Source organism: Orcinus orca, chromosome 10 (genome assembly GCF_937001465.1).
Source record: "Orcinus orca chromosome 10, mOrcOrc1.1, whole genome shotgun sequence".
Lineage (NCBI taxonomy): Eukaryota > Metazoa > Chordata > Mammalia > Artiodactyla > Delphinidae > Orcinus > Orcinus orca.
The window spans coordinates 37,356,224-37,384,143 of NC_064568.1; the positions used below are offsets into that span (position 1 = coordinate 37,356,224).

Here is a 27,920-nt window from a genome sequence, read left to right on the forward strand (position 1 = left end):
ATTCCTTAAGTATATTTTTCCTGGATACACAATTCTGGGGTGACATCAGGTTGTTGTTTTTTTTTTAGCACTTCCTCTGTTTTCCACAATTTCTGATAGGAAATCTGTTGTTGTTTCAAATTGCCCTTTCCCTAATAGCAATGTTTGGTTTCCCTTTCAAGATTTTTTTCGTTGGCTTTAATTTTCAAAAGTTTAACTATAATGGGTCCGGGTATGGATATCTTTAGGTTTATTGTGCTGGGAGTTCACTCAGCTTCTTGAATCTGTAGAATTATGTCTTTTGCAAATTTGGTAAGATTTAAGCCAATATTTCTTCAAATATTTTTTAAATTCCACATCCTGTCCTCTCTGTCTAGTACTCTGATGCCTCAAATGTTATACCTTTTGTTATTGTCCCACAGGTCTCTGAGTCTAAGTTCACTTTTTCAATTTCTCTCCATTATTCAGACTACATAATTTCTACTGATCCATCCTGAAGTTCACTAACTCTTTCCTCTGTCCTTTCCATTCTGCTATTTAGTCTAACCAGTAATTTTTAAACTTTGGTTATTGTATTTTTCAGTTCTAAGATTTTCATTTGACTCTTTATATTTTCTACTTATTTGCTGCAGTTTCTTATGTTTTCATTTGTTTCAAGAGAATTCATAATTGCTCACTGGAGCAGTTTTACAAAAGCTGCTTTAAAATCCTTATTGATGATTCCAACATTTGTGTCATTTCAAAGTTAGCCTCTGTTGATTGCCTTTTCTTGTTAGAGTTGAGTTTTTCCTGATTTTTTCATATGACGAGTAATTTGGGGTTGTAGGCTGGACATTTTAAGTACTATACTATCATACTCTAATTCCTACTTAAATCTTTTATTTTAGTGAATGGTCAACCTGTTTAGATTCTGAATGTGATCGCAGGCTCACTTTTGTGGACTGTGTTTCAAATGTCAATTTAGTTTATAAAGTCTCTCCAGTACTCCTCGGTTTTCTCTATTTACATGTTACCTATACGACAGAACTCCACTCCCCATTATCCTCAGCATGGGCTTGAGTGGGGAGAAGCACTGCCTCATTTCAGCAGAGCAGGCATAGAAAATAGGGTAATATGCAGGGGAGTGGGGATTTGTGAAAGTCAATGAACCCACAGGCTCAGTTGGGGAGGGTACCACCTTATTACTGCAAGGGGAGTGGAAATCAAAAGCTCCAACCACAGGCTCCTCTGTGGAGGAATGCTTCTTCCTTACTTCAGAGCATGGAAGAAAGTCGAGTTCTGCCTCAAAACTCTGCAGGGTAAGGGCACCATCTTGTTAATGCTGTGTAGTTGTGAAAGCCAGGGTCTCACCCACAGGCTCTGCTGAAGAGAGTTGCCACCTTGTAAATTCTGGTGGGGTGGAAGACAGTCCTCCCTACAGGCTCTGCTGAGGAAGGGGACTGCCTCATTACTTAGCAGGGAAGAGGAGAAGTCAAAGTTTGACCCACAGGCTCCACTGGAGGGGGACATCTCCTTGTTACTGCAGGTGGGGGAAGGGTGTGTGTGAGACAAAGCTCTGGTCATGGATACTGCTGCTGTAATGCCTGTTTGAGTGTGAGGGGGTATAGATTTTATTGTGATGTTCTCCTAGAGAACGGATGGGATAGGTTAGGATGTTTCTATCTTGCTGGGCCATCCTTTGGCTAGAGAGAACAGGCTTTCCTTGGCACTATTTTTTTGTCTGCACTCATTAGCATTTCCAGGTTGTAGACTTCTCTACAACCCAGGCCAAGATATATGGGAGGCAAGAAAAATAGACAATCAGGGAACTCACTCAATCCTTGAGTCTCAAGGTCCTTAGATAGTCCACCTTCTTTTCCCTAACTTTCAGAGTTTTCTGGTAGGGTATTTCATGAGTTTTGTCCAGGATTTTTGTGATTAGTAGGAGAAAAACAGAATGTGTTTACTCCATCTTGTTCAGAACCCAAACCCTGCCACTTATTTTCAGTCTATATTTTTTGTGTCCTATCACCCTCTACTCTCTAAGTTTCCAGAGAATATGAACTGAGGTTTTATTAACCTAGTAATTGTTGGCTTGGCAAAAAGTATCATATATGACATATCCTTTAAGCTTATTAGCTGTAAGAAAGTGTTGATACAGCTTCTTGGCCTTTACCCACCATTAGGTTCACAATGTAACTCTGAAGTTTGTTCATTCATTTAATAAAGACCTGTTTTGTGAAAGCTTCTGGGGATACAGCAACGAGTAAGACAGCTAAAATCCTTGGTGTTATGGAACTTACATTCTATTGACTGGAATAGGATGGAGAGAACTGCAGGTATATGAGTAATGTGTTCTCTTCAGGCTGGACAAAACTCAAGTCTACTGTGTTTCAGTTAATATTAGGAACATACATTTGAAAAACTCAATATTCAGAAATCTATAAATTTGCAACTGGCACAAGTACAATAATGTTTTCACTTGGTACAATTAACTTTAATGATCTAGTAAACTAGTTATAAACTACTTACCACATAGAGTTGTTTCCACAGACTGGCCCATTCTTGCAGAGTTGCTGTAACTTCAGTCACAATAGAATCTTCAAGTGGAACCACAGTTTCATACTGCCTAGAACCAGAGCCACAACAAACTCCCATTATCTTTGATAAAATACCAGAATACTGTCTACTGACCTTTTCAACACATGTAAATCAAATTTAAATTCATGCAAATATAAAGAGAGGTATATCTAATTGAATACATATTGTTTAGCAGTAATATACTGCAATAATATAAGTGAACTGAATTAATGTAAACAAGTTTCCTCAACTTGTCCATTGAGGAGTTCTGGGTCTGGTAGAGGAACTGTGATCCTGGAAACAGAAAGGTACTAGGTTTCTCTCCAACTACCATGTAAGCAACATCCATTATGGTGCCAGTCCCTGTGCTAATTGCCAAGGATTTATCAGTGAACAAAAATGGACAGGGTCCCTATCTTCATAGAGCTCTTATTGTGGATAGGAAATTAGACAAATAATCACAACAGATATGGATAGCAATGAATCTAAGAAAGAAACCAAATTGTACTATCAGAGATTTTAGCTGGGGGACACGACTAAAGAAGAGAAGATAAGTGAAGTCTTCTCTGAAGAAATGGCAATGCCCAAAAGATGCAAAAAGGTCACGACAGAAAAGTCTGTTGGGAGGGACAGGTGTGGTGTCACCTGCAGAGGAAACAATATACAAGAAGTCACTGAGATGGTAAAGAATTTCACATATCTAAGAACTTAAAGAAGACTGGTATGACTGAGGCCAGCTCTCACAGGGCCTTTCCAAATGATACTAAAGATCCCAGACCTTTTTTTTAATTAATTTTTATTGGAGCATAGTTGCTTTACAAAGTCGTGTTAGTTTCCACTGTACAGCAAAGTGAATCACCTATACATATACATATATCCCCTCTTTTTTGGGTTTCCTTCCCATTTAGGTCACCACAGGGCATTGAGAATGAATGAGACGATACTGAAAGGTTGTTCAAAGTAAGGGCATGACTTGATAATATTTTTATAATGTCTATGCCACTTTTGAGAGTTAATGAAATATTTTCTGGGACCAAAGGTTTTATATACTGATATGCTGAGGTGGATGGAACCTATACTCCAATTTGTTAGCCAAAGAGAACATCATCCACTTGCAAGCAACAAAGGAAAATTCATTTCACAAATTAGCATTAAGTATCATTTCTCTACACAGCTGACAAACCACCACTGTGTTCAAAGGTGACCGTGTATTAATATGGAGCATCAATGAATATATGTTACTTGATTATGCTATACGGCTTTCTTTTTTACTTTCTGTGATTTATTCCAGCAGATAAAAAAAATCATCTTGGAATGATGCCAGAGCACTATCCATATTCATCAAATTTATAAGGTGAATTTTCAGTGCAAGGCTGAGATTTAAACTTGACACTATGGAAATAGAGAGACATGGGAGATGCTGTAAGAGTGTTGTGTTTTAGTAACGTTAAAGCAGAAATGCTGTATAGGATAAACTGGAATAAAATTTCTTGAAAGTTTCACCTACTGGGTCTCCAGCTACTTTAATCACTGAGATCTATGGGAAAATTACATTGTTCCTATTTTAAAGTTCTAAAACTTTGGACTTACCTCAATTTATACTAACCCAAGTATATACTAATACTGACGTATTTTTCTTAGTCTATAATATATAATCAGTATCCTGAAAATTCTTAAAATTCAGATACAGTGTTATTTATAAATACATGGTTCCACAGACCAAGTAGAATGTAGTCAGAACACTAAGAAATATAACCAAATAAAGTGAATTAATAAGCAAATTTCCAAAGAAATTCTGGATTCATGCAGAGTAAAGAGTTTGTTAGAGGCCTGAACCAAGATGGCGGAGTAGAAGGATGTGCTCTCACTCCCTCTTGTGAGAACACCAGAATCACAATTAGCTGCTGGACAATCATCAACAGGAAGACACCGGAACTCAACAAAAAAGATACCCCACATCCAAAGACAAAGGAGAAGACACAGTGAGATGGTAGGAGGAGTGCAATCACAGCAAAATCAAATCCCATAACTGCTGGGTGGGTGACTCACAGACTGGAGAACACTTATACCACAGAAGTCCACCCACTGGAGTGAAGGTTCTGAGCCCCACGTCAGGCTTCCCAACCTGGGGATCCAGCAACGGGAGGAGGAATTCCTAGATAATCAGACTTTGAAGGCTAGTGGGATTTGATTGCAGGACTTCGACAGGACTGGGGGAAACAGAGACTCCACTCTTGGAGGGCACACACAAAGTAGTGTGCGCATCGAGACCCAGGGGAAGGAGCAGTGAATCCAGGGGAGACTGAACCACACCTACCTGCTAGTGTTGGAGGGTCTCCTGCAGAGGTGGGGGGTGTCTGTGGCTCACCGTGGGGACAAGATAACTGGCAGCAGAAGTTCTGGGAAGTACTCCTTGGTGTGAGCCCTCCCAGAGTCTGCCATTAGCCCCACCAAAGAGCCCAGGTACACTCCAGTGCTGGGTTGTCTCAGGCTAAACAACCAACAGGGAAGGAACCCAGCCCCACCCATCAGCAGTCAAGAGGATTAAAGTTTTACTGACCTCTGCCCACCAGAGCAACACCCAGCTCTACCCATCAGGAAACCTGCACAAGCCTCTTAGATAGCCTCATCCACCAGAGGGCAGACAGCATAAGCAAGACGAATTACAATCCGGCAGCCTGTGGAACAAAAACCACATAAACAGAAACATAGACAACATGAAAAGGCAGAGGGCTATGTACCAGATGAAGGAACAAGATAAAACCCCAGAAAACAACAAAATGAAGTGGAGATAGGCAACCTTCCAGAAAAAGAATTCAGAATAATGATAGTGAAGATGATCCAGGACCTCGGAAAAACGATGGAGGCAAAGATCGAGAAGACGCAAGAAATGTTTAACAAAGACCTAGAAGAATTAAAGAACAAACAAACAGAAATGAACAATACAATAACTGAAATGAAAACTACACTAGAAGGAATCAGTAGCAGAATAACTGAGTCAGAGGAACAGATAAGTGACCTGGAAGACAGAATGGTGGAATTCACTGCTGCAGAACAGAATAAAGAAAACAGAATGAAAGGAAATGAAGACAGCCTAAGAGACCTCTGGGACAACATTAAACACAACAACATTCGCATTATAGAGGTCCCAGAAGCGGAAGAGAGAGAGAAAGACCCGAGAAAATATTTGAAAAGATTATAGTCGAAAATATATATACTATATATATATATATACCCAAGTCCAGGAAGTGCAGTGAGTCCCATACAGGATAAACCCAAGGAGAAACACGCCAAGACACATACTAATCAAATTGGCAAAAATTAAAGACAAAGAAAAATTATTAAAAGCAATAAGGGAAAAATGACAAATAACATACAACGGAACTCCCATAAGGTTAACAGCTGATTTCTCAGCAGAAACTCTACAAGCCAGAAGGAAGTGACATGATATACTTAAAGTGATGAAAGGGAAGAACCTACAACCAAGATTACTCCACCTGGAAAGGATCTCACTCAGATTCGATGCAGAAATCAAAAGCTTTACAGAAGAGCAAAAGCTAAGAGAATTCAGCACCACCAAACCAGCTCTACAACAAATGCTAAAGGAACTTCTCTAAGTGGGAAACACAAGAGAAGAAAAGGACCTACAAAAACAAACCCAAAACAATTAAGAAAATGGTAATAGGAACATACATATCAATAATTACCTTAAACGTGAATGGATTAAATGCTCCAACCAAAAGACACAGGTTGGCTGAATGGATACAAAAACAAGACCTATATAAATGCTGTCTACCGGAGACCCATTTAAGACCTAGGGACACATACAGACTGAAAGTGAGGGGATGGAAAAAGATATTCCATGCAAATGGAAATCAAAAGAAAGCTGGAGTAGCAATACTCATAACAGATAAAATAGACTTTAAAATAAAGAATGTTGCAAGAGACAAGGAAGGACACTACATGATGATCAACGGATCAATCCAAGAAGAAGATATAACAATTATAAATATATATGCACCCAACATAGGAGCACCTCAATACATAAGGCAACTGCTAAAAGCTATAAAAGAGGAAATGGACAGTAACACAATAATAGTGGGGGACTTTAACACCTCACTTACACCAATGGACAGATCATCCAAAATGAAAATAAATAAGGAAACAGAAGCTTTAAATGACACAATAGATCAGACAGATTTAATTGATATTTATAGGACATTCCATCCAAAAACAGCACATTACACTTTCTTCTCAAGTGCGCACGGAACATTCTCCAGGATAGATCACATCTTGGGTCACAAATCAAGCCTCAGTAAATTTAACAAAACTGATATCATATCAAGCATCTTTTCTGACCACAACGTTATGAGATTAGAAATGATACCAAAAGCAGACAAAGATACTGCAAAGAAAGAAAATTACAGACCAGTATCACTGATGAATATAGATGCAAGACTCCTCAACAAAATACTAGCAAACAGAATCCAACAACACATGATCATACACCATGATCAAGTGGGATTTATCCCAGGGATGCAAGGATTCTTCAATATATGCAAATCAATCGATGTGATACACCATATTAACAAATTGAAGAATGAAAACCATATGATCATCTCAATAGATGCGGAAAAAGCTTTTGACAAAATTCAACACCCAGTTATGATAGAAACTCTCCAGAAAGTGGGCATAGAGGGAAACGACCTCAACATAATAAAGGCCATATACGACAAACCCACAGCAAACATCATTCTCAATGGTGAAAAACTGAAAGCATTTCCTCAAAGATCAGGAACGAGACAAGGATGTCCACTCTCACCGCTATTATTCAACATAGTTTTGGAAGTCCTAACCTCGGCAATCAGAAAAGAAAAAGAAATAAAAGGAATACAAATTGGAAAAGAAGAAGTAAAACTGCCACTGTTTGCAGATGACATGATACTATACATAGAGAATCCTAAAGATGCAACCAGAAAACTACTAGAGCTAATCAATGAATCTGGTAAAATTGCAGGATACAAAATTAATGCACAGAAATCTCTTGCATTCCTATACACTAATGATGAAAAATCTGAAAGAGAAATTAAGGAAACACTCCCATTTACCACTGCAACAAAAAGAATAAAATACTTAGGAATAAACCTACCTAGGGAGACAAAAGACCTGTATGCAGAAAACTATAAGACACTGATGAAAGAAATTAAAGATGATACCAACAGATGGAGAGATACATCATGTTCTTGGATTGGAAGAATCAATATTGTGAAAACGACTATACTACCCAAAGCAATCTACAGATTCAATGCAATCCCTATCAAATTACCAATGGCATTTTTTATGGAACTAGAACAAAAAATCTTAAAATTTGTATGGAGACACAAAAGACCCCAAATAGCCAAAGCAGTCTTGAGGGAAAAAAATGGAGCTGGAGGAATCAGACTCCCTGACTTCAGACTATACTACAAAGCTACAGTAATCAAGACCATATGGTACTGGTGCAAAAACAGAAACAGAGATCAATGGAACAAGACAGAAAGCCCAGAGGTAAACCCACGCACCTATGGTCAACTAATCTATGACAAAGGAGGCAAGGATATACAATGGAGAAAAGACAGTCTTTTCAATAAGTGGTTCTGGGAAAACTGGACAGCTAAATGTAAAAGAATGAAATTAGAACACTCCCTAACACCATACACAAAAATAAACCCAAAATGGATTAGAGACCTAAATGTAAGACTGGACACTATAAAACTCTTAGAGAAAAACATAGGCAGAACACTCTTTGACATAAATCACAGCAAGATCTTTTTTGATCCACCTCCTAGAGTAACGGAAATAAAAACAAAAATAAACAAATGGGACCTAATGAAACTTCAAAGCTTTTGCACAGCAAAGGAAACCATAAACAAGACCAAAAGACAACCCTCAGAATGGCAGAAAATATTTGCCAACGAATCAATGGACAAAGGATTAATCTCCAAAATATATAAACAGCTCATGCAGCTCAATATTAAAAAACAAACAACCCAATCCAAAAATGGGCAGAAGACCTAAATAGACATTTCTCCAAAGAAGACATACAGATGGCGAAGAAGCACATGAAAAGCTGCTCAACATCACTAATTATTAGAGAAATGCAAACCAAAACTACAATGAGGTATCACCTCACACCAGTTAGAATGGGCTTCATCAGAAAATCTACAAACAACAAATGCTGGAGAGGGTGTGGAGAAAAGGGAACTCTCTTCCACTGTTGGTGGGAATGTAAACTGATACAGCTACTAGGGAGAACAGTATGGAGGTTCCTTAAAAAACTAAAAATAGAATTACCATATGATCCAGCAATCCCACTACTGGGCATATACCCTGAGAAAACCACAATTCAAAAAGACACATGCACCCCAATGTTCATTGCAGCACTATTTACAATAGCCAGGTCATGGAAGCAACCTAAATGCCCATCGACAGACGAATGGATAAAGAAGATTGGTACATATATACAATGGGATATTACTCAGCCATAAAAAGGAACGAAATTGGGTCATTTGTAGAGACGTGGATGGACCCAGAGACTGTCATACAGAGTGAAGTAAGTCAGAAAGAGAAAAACAAATATCGTATATTAACGCATATATGTGGAACCTAGAAAAATGGTACAGATGAACCGGTTTGCAGGGCAGAAGTTGAGACACAGATGTAGAGAACAAACGTATGGACACCAAGGGGGGAAAGCCGCAGGTGGGTGGGGGGGTGGTGTGATGAATTGGGTGATTGGGATTGACATGTATACACTGATGTGTATAAAACTGATGACTATAAGAACCTACTGTATAAAAAAAAATAGAGAAAACCTATTTATTAGGTTTATGGATGTGCATGCAATTTATAAAAAATAAAACACTAGTGTTACCGTGAAAAAAAACAAGAGTTTGTTAGAAATGAAATTTGGTAGTGAAAAGAGACGATCCTTTAATTCAATGTATATTGCACAGAAATGTAGCTGAGAGCATGATCATTAGGGTAAGATAACTTGGCCTCAATTCCTACTTTCCCTACTTCCTTGCCATGTGTTGGCAAAGGTATTTAACTCTCAAATCCTTGCCCACCTCATGTGAAGTAAACAAATAATCCCATTTTCTCATCTGGAATTCTCAAGTGTGATATAATGGGTATAAAATGTCAATTACAAAGCCCAGTATACAGGATATTTAATAAATGGCAGCTATTGTTCACTCTTACTTAATCTTTTAATTTTCATTACTTACAAATTGCCAAAGCATATCTAAAATAAACAATGTCAAAATGAGTTAGATTTCATATTGTACTTTAAAAATATATTTAACAAAGACTTCTTGTCCAAATAGCTCCATAAGTTCATGCTTCGACATATTTCCTAACCTCCCAATACCCAGCGGAGAAAATATGAAATAGAAAACCAAATGTATTTCTGAACTCCAAAATAAAATTAACACCTCAATAGAGCAGCAACAGAACAGAAAAAAAAAACAGAGCAGTGAACTAGGGTGAAATCATAGCACTTCTAGGCTCTGGAGTCAAAAGCTACTAGTGATATCTAGGAACTTAGATGTAGAGGGAGAACAGGGATGAAAAGTGCTCCAAGTGAGAAGAGGATGAAGGCCTGATTCACTACTTGAAGCTCCCTGAAAGAAGGCCAACATGAAGCACAGCAAAAACTGCTACTGAACCTCACTTAAAACCACGGCTTTGAGAGGACTGAGGTTGGCGGCGTGAACACAGCCTGCAGGGCGTTAGTGCACCGCGGCTAGCCGGGAGAGAGTCCGGGGAAAAGTCTGGACCTGCCGAAGAGGCAAGAGACTTTTACGTCCCTCTTTGTTTCCTGGTGCACGAGGAGAGGGGATTAAGAACGCTGCTTGAGAGAGCTCCAGGGACGGGCGCGAGCCGCGGCTAAAAGTGCGGAGCCCAGAGACAGACATGAGACGCTAAGGCCGCTGCTGCCGCCACCGGGAGGCCTGTGTGCGAACACAGGTCACTAGCCACACGCCCTTCCGGGGAGCCTGTGCAGCCCGCCACTGCCAGGGTCCCGGGATCCAGGGACAACTCGCCCGGGAGATCGCACGGCGCGCCTCAGGCTGCAACGTCACGCCGGCCTCTGCCGCTGCAGGCCCACCCCACACTCCGTGACCCTCCCTACCCCCCGGCCTGAGTGAGCCAGAGCCTCCGAATCAGCGGCTCCTTTAACCCCGTCCTGTCTGAGCAAAGAACAGACGCCCTCCGGCGACCTACACGCACAGGCGGGGCCAAATCCAAAGCTGAGCCCCTGGGAGCTGTGAGAACAAAGAAGAGAAAGGGAAATCTCTCCCAGCAGCCTCAGAAGCAGCGGATTAAAGCTCCACAATCAACTTGATATACCCTGCATCTGTGGAATACCTGAATAGTCAACGAATCATCCCAAATTAAGGAGCCCTGTGGATGAAAGGCTCTTGGTGCTGCAGCCAGGAGTCAGTGCTGTGCCTCTGAGGTGGGAGAGCCAACTTCAGGACACTGGTCCACAAGAGGCCTCCCAGCTGCACATAATATCAAACAGCAAAAATCTCCGAGAGATCTCCATCTCAACGCCAGCACCCAGCTTCACTCAACGACCAGCAAGCTACAGTGCTGGACATCCTATGCCAAACAACTAGCAAGACACGAACACAACCCCACCCATTAGCAGAGAGGCTGCCCAAAATCATAATAAGTCTACAGACACCCCAAAACACACCACCAGACGTGGACCTGCCCACCAGAAAGACAAGATCCAGCCTCATCCACCAGAACACAGGCACTAGTACCCTCCACCAGGAAGCCGACACAACCCACTGAACCAACCTTAGCCACTGGGGACAGACACAAAAAACAACAGGAACTACGAACCTTCAGCCTGCAAAAAAGGAGACCCCAAACACAGTAAGATAAGCAAAATGAAAAGACAGAAAAACACACAGCAGATGAAGGAGCAAGATAAAAACCCACCAGACCTAACAAATGAAGAGGAAATAGGCAGTCTACCGGAAAAAGAATTCAGAATAATGATAGTAAGGTTGATCCGAAATCTTGGAGATAGAATGGACAATAGAATGGACAAAATGCAAGAATCAGTTAACAAGGACCTAGAAGAACTAAAGATGAAACAGGCAACGATGAACAACACAATAAATGAAATTAAAAGTACTCTAGATGGGATCAATAGCAGAATAACTGAGGCAGAAGAACGGATAAGTGACCTGGAAGATAAAATAGTGGAAATAACTACAGCAGAGCAGAATAAAGAAAAAAGAATGAAAAGAACTGAGGACAGTCTCAGAGACCTCTGGGACAACATTAAACACACCAACATTCGAATTATAGGGGTTCCAGAAGAAGAAGAGAAAAAGAAAGGGACTGAGAAAATATTTGAAGAGATTATAGTTGAAAACTTCCCTAATATGGGAAAGGAAATAGTTAATCAAGTCCAGGAAGCACAGAGAGTCCCATACAGGATAAATCCAAGGAGAAATACGCCAAGACACATATTAATCAAACTGTCAAAAATTAAATACAAAGAAAACATATTAAAAGCAGCAAGGGAAAAACAACAAATAACACACAAGGGAATCCCCATAAGGTTAACAGCTGATCTTTCAGCAGAAACTCTGCAAGCCAGAAGGGAGTGGCAGGACATATTGAAAGTGTTGAAGGAGAAAAACCTGCAACCAAGATTACTCTACCCAGCAAGGATCTCATTCAGATTTGATGGAGAAATTAAAACCTTTACAGACAAGCAAAAGCTGAGAGAGTTCAGCACCACCAAACCAGCTCTACAACAACTGCTAAAGGAACTTCTCTAGGCAAGAAGCACAAAAGAAGGAAAAGACCTACAATAACAAACCCCAAACAATTAAGAAAATGGGAATGGGAACACACATATCGATAATTACCTTAAATGTAAATGGACTAAATGCTCCCACCAAAAGACACAGATTGGCTGAATGGATACAAAAACAAGACCCATATATTTGCTGTCTACAAGAGACCCACTTCAGACCTAGAGACACATACAGACTGAAAGTACAGAATAAGCCATCCAGGGCTAGTGTGGTGGTTGCATCTGAGTCTTGACCACAGGCTATTTTCAGCTTTCTCCTCCACCATCTCCCCAGGAATCGTGCTCTTCCTCCTGATCCAACATGGAGTGCCAGCCATCACATCCACAGTGCAAACAGCAGGATGTGAAAGGAGGAAAAGGAGACAAATGGACCAGCTATACTTTAAGTATATTTCCAGAAGCTGCCACACAATACTTGTGCTTACATCCCCCTGTCCAAAACTTAGTCACATTCTGTCCTTACCTCCTGACATGCCAGGAAATACAGCCTCTATTCTAGATACCTAACAAAAAACCAGGAGGCTTTATCACTAAAGAAAAGGACAGAAATGGATATTAAGGTAACTACGTACAGTCCCTTCCATACCATCCATCCTGTTGCCCAAAGTGGACTCTCAGTCCTTCTCAACTGTTCACCCTTAAGCATGATGCTTATCAGTCTGGGCTTTGGAGTCAAATAGACCTGAATTTAAATCCCTGTCTGTTCCTTAAAAGCCATGTGACCTTACACTTCTTCTCTGTGATCCTTTGCCTAGGTCTCCCCAATGCTTGGAACGCCCCTTATCCTCACTCTTCACATAATACACTCCTAGGCATGCCTCAATACCCAATCCAAATGGCCCCACTTTGGGGAAACATTCCTTGACTTTGTCAGGGGGCAATGTATCCACCTTCCTTTCTGACCTGTTCTTCCCTAAATACTATGTCTAATCACTTCTGTATGCTTGCCATAAAATCAACATTCAGGGAATGTTCCTCATGTTTCAACTGCTTCCAAATATTTAAATGTTTGCACGCAGTAAGAATTAAATAAATGGTAGCTGTGGTTATCATTGTGGCTACTAAAAAAAAAAAAAAAAAAAAAAACCACGGCTTTTAGAAACCTCTAGGGCTAAATAGATTGGAGACTGAAGCAGTCCCCTCCTTCCCTCAGCCAAAGGTCAGGATCTGCCAAAAGTCCAACGTCACTGTGGGGAAGGAGATCTAAAATGCTATTGTAGGACTTGGTTCTACACTGGGGCCTTGGAAGCAGGTAGAGGTAACTACACAAGTACTAGACAGATGTGCTCAGGGGGAGAAAAGGAAGGGGAAAACAAAATCTCCCACTTCTGAAAACCAAAATTCTAAGATGTCCAAAGTCTTAAAAATAAAATGAAAATTCTTCTCAGGATTTTATAAGTCTGATAAACATTTTAAAATATTTACAATGCTTAGAGAAATGAGTAACTTCCATTTTTAAAAAAAGCAAACGTAAATAAAACAAGAGCCAATGGATATGCAAAATAACCAACTAGGAATTTTGCAAATGAAAAATATTGTCAAAATGTCCATCTATGGCTGAATGGAATAATGAAATGTGATATATAGATAGATAGATAGATATAAAATATATAATGGAATATTATTCAATCTTTAAAATGAATGAAAATTCGATACATTTTACAACATGAATGAGCTTTGAAAACACTATGCTAAGTGAAATAAGATAGACACAAAAGGACAAATATTGAATGATTCTACTTATATACAGACAGACAGTAGAACAGAGGTTACCAGGGACTGGGAGAAAGGGGGAATGAAGAGTTACTGCTTAAGGTGTACAGAGTTTCTGTTTGGGACAAGGAAAAAGTTCTGGAGTTGAATACTGATGAAGGTTGCACAACACTGTGAATGTACTTAATGCCACTGAGCTGTACACTCAAAAATGTTTAAAATGCTAAATTTTATGTTACTCATTTAAATGACAAAAAATACTAGCAGTGGGGGAAAAAACCTCAACACAAAGGACACAGGCCAGACAGAACTCAGAAGAAAATCTAGCAAGATGTATAAAAGAGTACTTAAGAGATATGGGGATGAGGTGGAAGAACTCCAACCTAATCCTAACAGAAATCCCAGAAGAAGAGAACGGCAGTGTTAGAGAAAATTGTGATTTTCTTTTCCTTAGCTGTCCTGCATTGTAACTCCCCTTCTATGTTTGAGAAAAACCCTAACATTGAGACAGAGCTGCCTTCCACTATACAAGTGGAAAATGATGGATACTTGACTTCTCAGCCTCCTTATGACTACAGTACAGGCTCATGACCTGGGGTCCATTCACCCCAGACTTAGAAAAGAAAACCAGGGACTTCCCTGGTGGTACAGTGGTTAAGAATCTGCCTGCCAATGCAGGGGACACAGGTTCAATCCCTGGTCTGGGAAGATCTCACATGCCGCAGAGCAACTAAGCCCATATGCCACAACTACTAAGCCTGCGCTCCAGAGCCTGCGAGCCACAACTACTGAAGCCCGCACGCCATAACTACTGAAGCCCACGCGCCTAGAGCCCGTGCTCCACAACAAGAGAAGCCACCGCAATGAGAAGCCCGCACACTGCAACGAAGAGTAGCCCCTGCTTGACACAACTAGAGAAAACCTGGGTGGAGCAACGAAGACCCAAAGCAGCAAAAAAGAAAAAAAAACCCAATTATCCAAAGCAGCAAAGATTACAAAGAAACCAATGTCTTGGCAGGTACATTCAGCTTCCAGAGGCAGAGGTCCTATGGGAGCATCCAGTTTTGAGTTGGTGAGGGGAGGGGAAGAGGCAGAATTAAATACAGAAGTCAGGGTGTATCTCACTGAGAAGATTTAAGAAAAGACCTAAAGAAAGTAACAAAGTTAACCAGGCACAGTATTCAAGCACAGGAAACATCCTGAGCAAAAACCTTAAGGCAGGAATGTACCTGATATGTTTGAATAAAAGCAAGGAAGCCAGTGTAACTGAAGATGACAGAGAAAAAGGGACAGCAGAAGAGGTCACTGGGGTGACAAGAAGCCACATCATAAAACCTTGTAAGCCTTTGTAAGAGCTTAGGTTTTTGCTTTGAGTGACATGCGAACCACTGGAAGGTCTTAAGCACAGATGTAACATGATCTATCTTGTATTTTTAAAAAACCACTCTGGCAGCTATACTGAGAATAAACTGTAGGTGGGCATGGACAGAAGTGGGGAGAGCAGTTAGAAGGCATTGCAGTAACACAGGTAGGAAAGCATAATCATAGAAAGTTCCTGCTTTTCATTCCATGTCAAGCTGTGACAATTTAGGACATAATCTTGTCTTTCTCTAAGTTGTCTAATACTGTACAAAGCACAACTCTATCCCATAGTCCTTGAGATGATCACGTCCTTTGCACTGTTCTTTGACAGCAGACTCTCAATAACTCTCCCAATATTTCTTTAGTGGATGCCATTATAGATTCCCTTCTTATTCCCTCTCTCATCTATCCACTTTAAGGCCACAGATCCCCAACCATATGTCGTAAAGGTAATAACAAGGTTCCCAGAACACATGCCACAGAAATCCATAAAATTATAAGCAGAGTCTAACACTATCTTCTCAGCTCCATCCTGGCGGGAAAGTCTGAGGCTAAGTTTAAGGGAAGTTTGAAAAACAGACCAACAATGATGTCAAAGGCAATTTTTTTTAAAAAAGACAAGTATAAAAGGATAACTTGGCCTACATGATCAAAAAGCAAGAGACCTTCTGGGTACTGCTGAGCTACTGTTTCTCCCTTTACCTGTATTCTAAACTAACAGTTAAATAAATCTAGCAGACATAGAATGGATAGATGAGACAATTTGATACTCTGTAATATCTAATTGGAAGGATAATCTCTAGTCAAGAAACCAGGGCTGCAAAAAGCTGAATGCTCACTTTACTGATGCTCTGTGTAAGAGTTCAGAGCAATCTTCTCTTTCATCTTTAGTGTTCAAATAGCCAAAACCCATACTCTAGTTTTTGATCCTGATCATTGCTGAATTACAAGGTCAGTTGAATTTATGGCCTTTTATATATTTTAAGATAAAAATCAGGCTACTGACTTGGAAAAAATGGTAGAGACAGAGACACTGGATAACACAGAAGACCCTAAGTTTCGCTGCTACTAAACCTCCCTTTGCAGCAGAAAAAGACCCTCCTCTACTGTGATGACAGTGTTCTTGCCTTGCTTGAAGACTTTTAGATTGGCTCACCCAAATGAGCTGTCTTGCAGAGCAAGCCAGTTTTCGTTATGCCCTATACCAACTAACCCCAGTGTTCCATGAAATCAATGTTTCCTTTCCTAGCCATCCCAAGATGAATGTGGTGTAAAAGATAGAAGTTATTGGGCTTCCCTGGTGGTGCAGTGGTTGAGAGTCCGCCTGCCGATGCAGGGGACATGGGTTTGTGCCCCGGTCCAGGAAGATCCCACATGCCGCGGAGCAGCTGGGCCCGTGAGCCATGGCTGCTGAGCCTGCGCGTCCAGAGCCTGTGCTCCGCAACGGGAGAGGCCACAACAGTCAGAGGCCCGCGTACCACAAAAAAAAAAAAAACCTTTCCCTGAAAGCCTTCAGGGAGTTCAGGACTTTTAAGCACTTGCTACCTGACTCCTTGCTTGGCACCCTGCAATAAATGGTGCACTTTCCTTCATCACAACCCAGAGTTAGCAGACTGGCTTAACTGCATGTGGGCAAGGAGACCAAAGTTTGGTTCAGTAACAGTACCATAACTGTTGAATCAGAACTGGCCAGTAGGGACTTCCCTGGGGGTCCAGTGGATAAGACTCCATGCTCCCAATGCAGGGGGCCTAGGTTCGATCCCTGGTCAGGGAACTAGATCCCACAGGCATGCTGCAACTAAGAGTTCGCATGGCGCAACTAAAGATTCTGCATGCTGCAACTAACGATCCTGCATGCTGCAATTAAAAGATCCAGCACAGCCTAAATAAATAAATAAAACTTTAAAAAAAAGAACTGAGTAGCATTGAGTCTCTGATATGGTACCATACACCAAGTGGATTAATTAGCCAACACCGATAGGCAAGTTCATTACAGTGGACTCCACTGATCATGAAACGGATGGGATTTGAATCTTCTTTCTATGCCTGCTTTATTTCTGGCAATGGACCTTCCATAGACTACTGAATACCTGATTTGCCATCACATTAATATGTTTAAAACTACAATATGAGGTAGGAACTCACTTTAAAGTAAAAGAAGTAGAATAAGGAATTGATACTCACAGGATTTACTGATATTACTAATTACTTCATCACCCAGAGCACTGGACTGTATAAAGCAACAGAGAGAACTATAAGAGACTTTGTTATGCCACCTTTTTAAAGGTACTATCCACATATTGTGATAACTGCTCTGAACCAGCAACCAATATAGAGTTATGTTTCTCCCACAGGCAGAATACATGGTTCGAAAAAGAAGAGATAGAGATGGAAGGGGCACTTCTCACCCTCAAACATAATAATGACTCACTTGTAAAATTTTAACTTCCCATCTCTGAGGACTCAGACTCTGCTAATACAGAATTATTATGAAGCATGAATATACCAGATGAGAACATTATTCAATTACAATGAATCTGAGATTACCATGAAGCCATTTCATGTTTAGCTTCTTCCTGCCACTGGGCAGACAAAAAAAAGGCACTTTTGGTATTGGCTGGCATGATTAATTTGTACTAGTCCTCAAGAAGAAACAGACTTGCTGCTATACAAAAGAAGTGGGGAAAAGTATAGATGCAACCAAAGGGATCCTCAAGGAACATCCTAATACTGCCATGCTCTGTGCTAAAAGTTAATGGAAGACTATAGCATCCTGAAACATACAGAACTACCAAGGGCTCAAATACCATTAGCTGAGGTACTAGCTAAAAAGAAGAGATCATGAAATGGGTAGCAAAGATGGGAAGTTATTGATGCAACCTGCAACCAGGTAGAGAAACATGTCTATAACATCTACTATATATTACTCCATGCTGTATCATATATACTTATAAATTTTACTTCATTGATGTCTTCCCTCTTCCTTTCCACACTTACTTTTTTTTAACATCTTCATTGGAGTATAATTGCTTTACAATGGTGTGTTACTTTCTGCTTTATAACAAAGTGTATCAGCTATACATATATCCCCATATCTCCTCCCTCTTGCATCTCCCTCCCACCCTCCCTATCCCTCCTCTCTAGGTGGTCACAAAGCACCGAGCTGATCTCCCTGTGCTATGTGGCTGCTTCCCAGTAGCTATCTATTTTACATTTGGTAGTGTATATATGTCCATGTCACTCTCTCACTTCGTCCCAGCTTACCCTTCCCCTTCCCCGTGCCCTCAAGTCCATTCTCTACATCTGCGTCTTTATTCCTGTCCTGCCCCTAGGTTCTTCAGAATCATTTTTTTTTTTTTAGAATCCATATATATGTGTTAGCATATAGTATTTGTTTTCCCCTTTCTGACTTACTTCACTCTGTATGATAGACTCCAGGTCTGTCCACCTCACTACAAATAACTCATTTTCATTTCTTTTTATGGCTGACTAATATTCCATTGTATATATGTGTCAAATCTTCTTTATTCATTCATCTGTTGATGAACACTTAGGTTGCTTCCATGTCCTGGCTATTGTAAAAAGAGCTGCAATGAACATTGTGGTACATGACTCTTTTTGAATTACGGTTTTCTCAGGGTATATGCCCAGTAGTGAGATTGCTGGGTCGTATGGTAGTTCTATTTTCACTTTTTTAAGGAAACTCCATACTGTTCTCCATAGTGGCTGTATCAATTTACATTCCCACCAACAGTGCAAGAGGGTTCCCTTTTCTCCACACCCTCTCCAGCATTTATTGTTTCTAGATTTTTTGATGATGGCCATTCTGACCAGTATGAGATGATATCTCATTGTAGTTTTGATTTGCATTTCTCTAATGACTAATCATGTTGAGCATTCTTTCATGTGTTTGTTGGCAATCTGTATATCTTCTTTGGAGAAATGTCTATTTAGGTCTTCTGCCCATTTTTGGATTGGGTTATTTGTTTTTTTGATATTGAGCTGCATGAGCTGCTTGTAAATTTTGGAGATTAATCCTCTGTCAGTTGCTTCATTTGCAAATATTTTCTCCAATTCTGAGGGTTGTCTTTTCGTCTTGTTTATGGTTTCCTTTGCTGTGCAGAAGCTTTTAAGTTTCATCACGTCCCATTTGTTTACTTTTGTTTTTATTTCCATTTCTCTAGGAGGTGGGTCAAAAAGGATCTTGCTGTGATTTATGTCAGAGTGTTCTGTCTATGTTTTCCTCTAAGAGTTTGATAGCGTCTGGCCTCACATTTAGGTCTTTAATCCATTTTGAGTTTATTTTTGTGTATGGTATTAGGGAGTGCTCTAATTTCATTCTTTTACATGTAGCTGTCCACTTTTCCCAGCACCACTTACTGAAGACACTGTCTTTTCTCCATTGTATATTCTTGCCTCCTTTATCAAAAATAAGGTGACCATATGTGCATCACCACCTACTTTTAAAGGGTATAATGATGAGGTTTCATTTACACTACAATCCACATATTATAGAAGAGCAAAAGAGAAACATTATGAAACTATTCTCCATTTCTCTAGAAGGGAAAATATTCTAGATATCATCAATCTGGAAAGACATACTAAGGATAAAACCTTGTGTAATATAGCTAAAGCATTATATGGACGCAATTCTATAATCTCCAATTCTTGTATTAGAAAAGACTAAAAATAAATTCCCTAAGTGCCCAACCTAAAAACTGACAAAAATTTTAAATTTTTTAAAAATTTAAAAACCTGGAGATCAACAACAAAAAATAGAAAATGTTATTTATGAAAATTGATAAATACATTAACAAAACAGAAGACAATGAGAGACAAGAGTCCGGATCAGCATGTGAAAAGGCTGGTTCTTTGCAAAATCATAACAGATAAACTTCAGAAAGATTGATGATGTGAAAATGAATTTTAAAAAGCACAAAAACAATATCAGTATAAAAGGAGGGACATAACCATAAATGCTGTCAAGATTTTAAAGTATACTAAGAAATACAATAAAAAAACTTTATGACAAAAAATATGAAAATGGAGGGACTTCCCTGGTGGTGCAGCAGTTAAGAATCCGCCTGCCAATGCAGGGGACATGGGTTAGAGCCCTGGTCCGGGAAGATCCCACATGCCATGGAGCAACTAAGCCCATGTGCCACAACTACTGAGCCTATGCTCTAGAGCCTGCAAGCCACAACTACTGAGCCCGCATGCCACAACTACTGAAGCCCATGTGCCTAGAGCCCGTGCTCCACAATAAGAGAAGCCACCACAATGAGAAGCCCACGTACTGCAACGAAGAGTAGCCCCTGCTCGTTGCAACTAGAGAATACCCACATGCAGCAACAAAGACCCAATGCAGCCAAAAATAAATGAATTTATAAATATATATATGAATATGAAAATGGGGATGTAAAAATTTCCTGGAAAATATAAGAGAACTGATGTTTTTAAGGTTTCCAATATATAAGATCATGCCATATGCAAAGAGAAACTATTTTACTTCTTCCTTTCCTATTTGGATGTCTTTTATTTTTTCTTTCTCAACGGCGCTTGCTAGGAATTCCAGTACTGTGTCAAATAGAACTAGAGAGAGTGGCAACCCCTTGTCTTATTCCTAACCATTGAGTATGAGGGTTAGCTATGGGCTTGTTATATATGGCCTTTATTATGGTGAAGCATAGTCTTTTTATACCTAATTTGTTAAGAGTTTTAAATATGAAGGCATGTTGTATTTTGCAAATGCCTTTTCTGCATCTATTGAGAGAGTTATTGGATTCTATCATTCATTCTGTTAATATGATGTATCACACTTATTGATTTGCATATGTTAAACCATCCTTGCATCCCAGGGATAGATCCCACTTGATCATGGTGAATGATTTTAATGTGCTGTTGAATTTGGTTTGCCAGGATTTTGTTGAGGACTCTGCATCTATGTTCATCAGAGATAATGGCCTATAATTCTTTTCATGTAGTATTCTTGTCTAGCTTTGATATCAGGGTAATACTGGCCTTATAAAATGAGTCTGGGAGTGTTCCCTCCTCTTCAACTTTTTGGAAGAGTTTGAGAAGGACTGGTATTATTTCTTTAAATGTCAAACGGACAGCAATACAATAAAATTTGATGTTGAAAGTGGAGTACTGAAGACATCCAATATTATTGAATTGCTGTATATTTCTCCCTTCAGTTCTGTTAATACTTGCTATCTTTAGGTGCTCTGATGTTGGGTGACATATATTTACAACTGTTTTTTGCTCTTGATGAATTGACCCCTTTATCACTACATATTCACCTTCTTTGTTTGTCCTTATAGTTTTGGACTTAAAATCTATTTTGTCTGACATAAGAAAAGCTGTCATTGACATCTTTTGGCTTCCATTTGCATGGAATATCTTTTTCTATTCCTCCACTTTGAGCCTATGTTTACCCTTAAAGGTGTAGTGAGTCCCTTATAGGCAGCATATAGGGGGTCTTGTTTTTTATCCACCTGCCACCCTATGTCATTTGAATGGATAATTTATTCCATATACATTTAAAGTAATTACTGACAGGTAATGACTTACTAAAGCCATCTTACTAATCTTCTGGCTCTTCTGTTGTTCCTTTGTTACTTTCTTCCTCTCTTGTTGACTTCCTTTGTGATTTGATGGATTTCTCTGGTGGTATGCTTCGATTCTTTTCTCTTTATCTCCTGTGTTTCTATTATAGGTGTTTGCTTTGTGGTTACAATGAGGCTTACATGAAACACCTTAAAGTTATAACAGTCTATTTTAGGCTGATAACTACTTAACATCAATTGCATATAAAAACTCTATACTTTCACTCCCCCCACTACATTTTATGTTTTTGACATCACAATTTACATTTTATACTGTGCATCCATTACAAATTATTATAGCTATCATTATTTTGAATACATCTGTCTTTTCACATTTATACTAGAGTTAAGTGTTTCACACACCATTACAGTATCAGAGTATTCTGAATTTGACTATATACCTACCTTTACCAGTGTTTTATACTTTCATATGGTTTCATGTTATTAACTAGCATCCTTTGATTTCAGCTTGAAGAACACCCTTTAGCATTGTCTGTAAGGCCGATCTAGTAGATCTAATGATTATGAACCCCCACAGGGTTCATAATCATTACTTTTCTAGGAGAGTCTTTATCTCTCCCTCACATCTGAAAGACAACTTTGCCAGGTAAAGTATTCCTGGTATTTTTTCCTTCAGCACTATGAATATAGAACCCCTTCTCTCCTGGCTTGTTAGGCTTCTGCTGTGAAACCGCTGATAGCCTTATGGCTAAAAATACATATTTTAAATGAATGCTGATTTAATTAAATGGGGGGTTTTTTTGCATCTATTATATTTATTTAATGTACTAAATCTCCTGGGTGCACACAACACAGCCTCTGACATTCTGCCACTCTCCTGATAATGTGAATCTCAAGAGGAGCAACATAAACATGGAAAACAGTGTAAAACTTCAGGAGTAGCGTCCTGAAGAGACTGTCCTCTAAGTCTTGCTATCCAGATTCACAGAGCTACTCTAGCTGCTATCCTTTCTGAAAACTAGTACCTTAGCTTTTCATTTAGAGCCTACCTGTTTTACATACTTAATGAAACTGCTCTCAATGTCTGCTAGCCATAGATAAGACAAACCTTGGGACTATAAAAGATTCCAAGCTGCTGCTGTCCTGCGGTGCTCTCTGAACAGAGAATTCCCATCTTGTAACTGAGTGACATGATCTGGACACATGAGTCTCCTCTCTGCTACCCCTCCCCCCAGAGTTCAAGTACCCTTTCCCCCTTCTGGTTGTGGCCCTGCACTGCTGTCTCTGAAAGGTCTCCTGCTGTGACATATTTCCTTTGCAACTTGTCAGAGCTCTGCCTAAATAAAGGTCATTATGTGCTACTACTATCTCATGGTCGTGTCTTTTATCAGCCCTAAAATCCTCTAGTTTACTACAAATGTATAAGTTTTTCAGTGAAACTGTATAAAAAGTAGCAACAGGGCTTCCCTGGTGGTGCAGTGGTTGAGAGTTCGCCTGCCGATGCAGGGGACACGGGTTTGTGCCCCAGCCCGGGAGGATCCCACATGCCACAGAGTGGCTGGGCCCGTGAGCCATGGCCGCTGAGCCTGCACGTTCGGAGCCTGTGCTCCGAACACACGTACCCACGTACCGCAAAAAAAAAAAAAAAAAAGTAGCAACAATACCTGAATCATTTTAAGAATGAGAAAACCCAGATAAAAAGAAACACTTTAAAAGATAACTGAAAATATGAAAATTTTTAAAGTTCCCGTAAAAACATTCTCACAGATGGATTATTCAAGCAATTTCACTCCGTGTCAACCAAATAAAACAAGAAGTACTTCAGTACAAATGGCACAAGTTTTTCAAGAAGCAGATGATATACCCTAGGAAGCACAGTTATGCTCCCGAGTATGGCAGGATGCAATGAAGAAGGTACATGATAGAAACACAATGCATGTTCTCTGACTGAGAGGCCCTCAACTCCTGGTTGATATCTGCTAAGGTAGAGCCCCAAGTCCCAGTCCTGCTGATCTAACCAAGCATTGGGAAGATATCCAGGAGAAATTTGACCATTTTAATGCACACCACCACCCATGTAGTATTGCTATCTAAGATGCTTAAGCTGAATCTAACCATGAGGAAACAGACAAATACAAATTGAGGGACATTTTGCAAAACAACTGGCCTGGGCACTTCAACAAAGTCAATGCCATGAAAAGAAAAAAGAAAACCAAGGCTGGAGAACTGTTCTAAATTAAAAGAGATTATGACATGACAATGATAAAATGTAATATTTAATTCTTGATTGGATCCTGGACCACACACCCCCGACCCCCAAAAAACCAACCAAACGAAAACAGCCAGAAAGGACATTCATGGGACAATTAGGGAGGGAGACATCTGAATATGGACTATGTATCTTATAGTACTATTATATCAATGTTACATTTCCTGAGTGTAATAATTATACTGTGATTATGTTAGAGAATGTACTTTTTCTTAAGATGTATATACTAAAATATTGAGCAGTTCCTGGGTTCCGGTATCCCCAACCTATTATCTTTTGTATTCCCAGACATTAGAGTATAGAATGCTTTAATGCAGTGATTATTCTGGGTTATATCAGTATTTCCTCCTTTTTTTCTTTCACTCTTCAAATATGTGTCTAAAATTCCCTATATTAGATTCTATTTCATAAAGTGACTCATAAGTTTCTCTTTTCCTGACTAAACCCTAACTTACCAGAAGGATACTCTGATGCTAACTCAACCTCTGGTCAAAAACATAATTTCTAGTACCAAAAGCTACATAGTTAGACAGTACCTTAAATTTTATATTTTAAAATGATGAATTTTAAAATAAAAAATCACAATCAAATAATAATACCTATTACTTTTAAAAATAAGACATGACAGTAAAGAATTTTTTTAAATCACCCAAAATCTGAACATGCAAAAACAACAAATGTTAACATTTTGATATATTTACAATTCGTCTCTCCTCTATTCAGAAATTGCTTATGTTTCACAAATTTGTGACCAAACTACATACCCATTTTCTACACTGTCCTTTTATCCTTAGGTATGCCTTTACAGTTTTTTCAATTTCTATTTGCAGAAAGAAAAGATTTTAAAAGTCTCCCTCACTTTCACATACAGAAACAAAATGACAGATTTATCACTAACTCTCATCAAGGACTATTCTCAAAATAGTACATCATTTTTAAAAAACATGCTGCATGCGTAATTGTTTTATAAAATTTGTAACAAATTACCTTTCCAGTATACAGGAAAAGAGGTTAAAGTTGTCAGTATTTTAAAATAAAATTATGTCCTCAGAATTATATATGATAAAACAGGTATATTTTTTTCAGGAAAACATGCCAATAACATATTTTATACTATGAACCAAAAAGAAAACAGCCTTCCTCTGCAACCAATAAAAAAATTATAAATAAATTTAGTAAAGCCAACTACTCACCCCCTATTACTGACAATTGCTTTTTTCAAATGAATGTAATTTGCAGGAAAGATCCCCTGTAAAAGAGAAAAGGTTTTCCATTAGAAAAAGTAATTTGTGATTAACATCTCATATAGACTAAAATAGCAGCCAGATTTCAGCATGGAACTACTCTATCAACAACACAGTACATCTTTTAATGTAGCAACCACTTAACATATTAAGAATACAAAGTTGCACAAACTATATTCAACAGGAATTTCACTGTCATTTGCAATCAGAGTCTATCCTCAGGGAAAAAACAACTGTGATGTTAAGCAACCACCAAAAATCAATTTTCTTTAAGTTTTAGAAATATTCATCAAATCACTCTTAGGATATAGACTTAACGTACAGAGCTTGACATGTATCTACAAAACGACATCATCATCTAACAAACAATTTACAGATTATCCAGCTCTGAGCTAGAGAAAGAATTCTCACATTCTGGGTAACATTTGTATTCACAAGAATAAATCAATCTGGGAGCTTATATAAATATTTCTTCTTTTACTCTTTCCAAACGGTTTCCACTTTGGTATCTGCCATAATTTGATTTCAATTCCTAAGGGATAAAAAATGTATTGTTTTAGAAAACAAATAAGTTTTCCAATCAATGTTTCACTCTTTTTCCTGGTGTATAAAACTCCCTTGAAATAAAACACAGATGGCCTATTTTTTATTTTTCTATTTCTTTTTTTTGTGTGTGTGTTAGTTTCTACTTTATAACAAAGTGAATCACTTATACATATACATATGTTCCCATATCTCCTCCCTCTTGCATCTCCCTCCCTCCCACCCTCCCTATCCCACCCCTCCAGGTGGTCACAAAACACAGAGCTGATCTCCCTGTGCTATGCGGCTGCCTCCCACTAGCTATCTATCTTACGCTTGGTAGTGTATATATGTCCATGCCACTCTCTCGCCTCGTCACAGCTTACCCTTCCCCCTCCCCATATACTCAAATCCGTTCTCTAGTAGGTCTGTGTCTTTATTCCTGTCTTACCCCTAGGTTCTCCATGACATTTTTCTTTCTTAAATTCCATATATATGTGTTAGCATACGGTACCTGTCTCTCTTTCTGACTTACTTCACTCTGTATGACAGACTCCAGGTCCATCCACCTCATTACAAATACCTCAATTTCGTTTCTTTTTATGGCTGAGTAATATTCCATTGTATATATGTGCCACATCTTCTTTATCCGTTCATCCGATGATGGACACTTAGGTTGTTTCCATCTCTGGGCTATTGTAAATAGAGCCACAAAGAAAATTTTGGTACATGACTCTTTTTGAATTATGGTTTTCTCAGGGTATATACCCAGTAGTGGGATTGCTGGGTCATATGGTAGTTCTATTTGTAGTTTTTTAAGGAACCTCCATACTGTGCTCCATAGTGGCTGTACCAATTCACATTCCCAACAGCAGTGCAAGAGTGTTCCCTTTTCTACATACACTCTCCAGCATTTATTGTTTCTAGATTTTTTGATGATGGCCATTCTGACTGGTGTGAGGTGATATCTCATTGTAGTTTTGATTTGCATTTCTCTAATGACTAATCATGTTGAGCATTCTTTCATGTGTTTGTTGGCAGTCTGTATATCTTTTTCGGAGAAATGTCTATTTAGGTCTTCTGCCCATTTTTGGATTGGGTTGTTTGTTTTTTGGTTATTGAGCTGAATGAGCTGCTTATAAATTTTGGAGATTAATCCTTTGTCCATTGATTCATTTGCAAACATTTTCTCCCATTCTGAGGGTTGTCTTTTGGTCTTGTTTATGGTTTCCTTTGCTGTGCAAAAGCTTTTAAGTTTCATTAGGTCCCATTTGTTTATTTTTGTTTTTATTTCCATTTCTCTAGGAGGTAGGTCAAAAAGGATCTTGCTGTGATTTATGTCATAGAGTGTTCTGCCTATGTTTTCCTCTAAGAGTTTGATCGTTTCTGGCCTTACATTTAGGTCTTTAATCCATTCTGAGCTTATTTTTGTGTATGGTGTTACGGAGTGATCTAATCTCATACTTTTACATGTACCTGTCCAGTTTTCCCAGCACCACCTATTGAAGAGGCTGTCCTTTCTCCACTGTACATTCCTACCTCCTTTATCAAAGACAAGGTGACCATATGTGCATGGGTTTATCTCTGGGCTTTCTATCCTGTTCCATTGATCTATATTTCTGTTTTTGTGCCAGTTCCATACTGCCATGATTACTGTACCTTTGTAGTATAGTCTGAAGTCAGGGAGTCTGATTCCTCTAGCTCCGTTTTTCTTTCTCAAGATGGCTTTGGCTATTCCGGGTCTTTTGTGTTTACATACAAATTGTGAAATTTTTTGTTCTAGTTCTGTGAAAAATGCCAGTGGTAGTTTGATA

General features: G+C 39.1%; 1 protein-coding gene across 12 annotated transcripts in view; it reads right to left on the minus strand.

Moving 5' to 3' along the window:
* Positions 1–27,920, minus strand: part of DOCK3 (dedicator of cytokinesis 3) — a 413,180-nt gene that overhangs the window by 279,917 nt on the left and 105,343 nt on the right. For all 12 annotated transcript variants that reach the window (XM_033424479.2, XM_033424476.2, XM_033424475.2 and 9 more), the window contains exons 4-5: positions 25,534–25,589; positions 2,491–2,587 (exon numbers count right to left, since the gene is read on the minus strand). In XM_033424479.2, the coding sequence (XP_033280370.1) occupies positions 2,491–2,587; positions 25,534–25,589 (153 nt within the window). The remainder of the gene's footprint in view (positions 1–2,490; positions 2,588–25,533; positions 25,590–27,920) is intronic.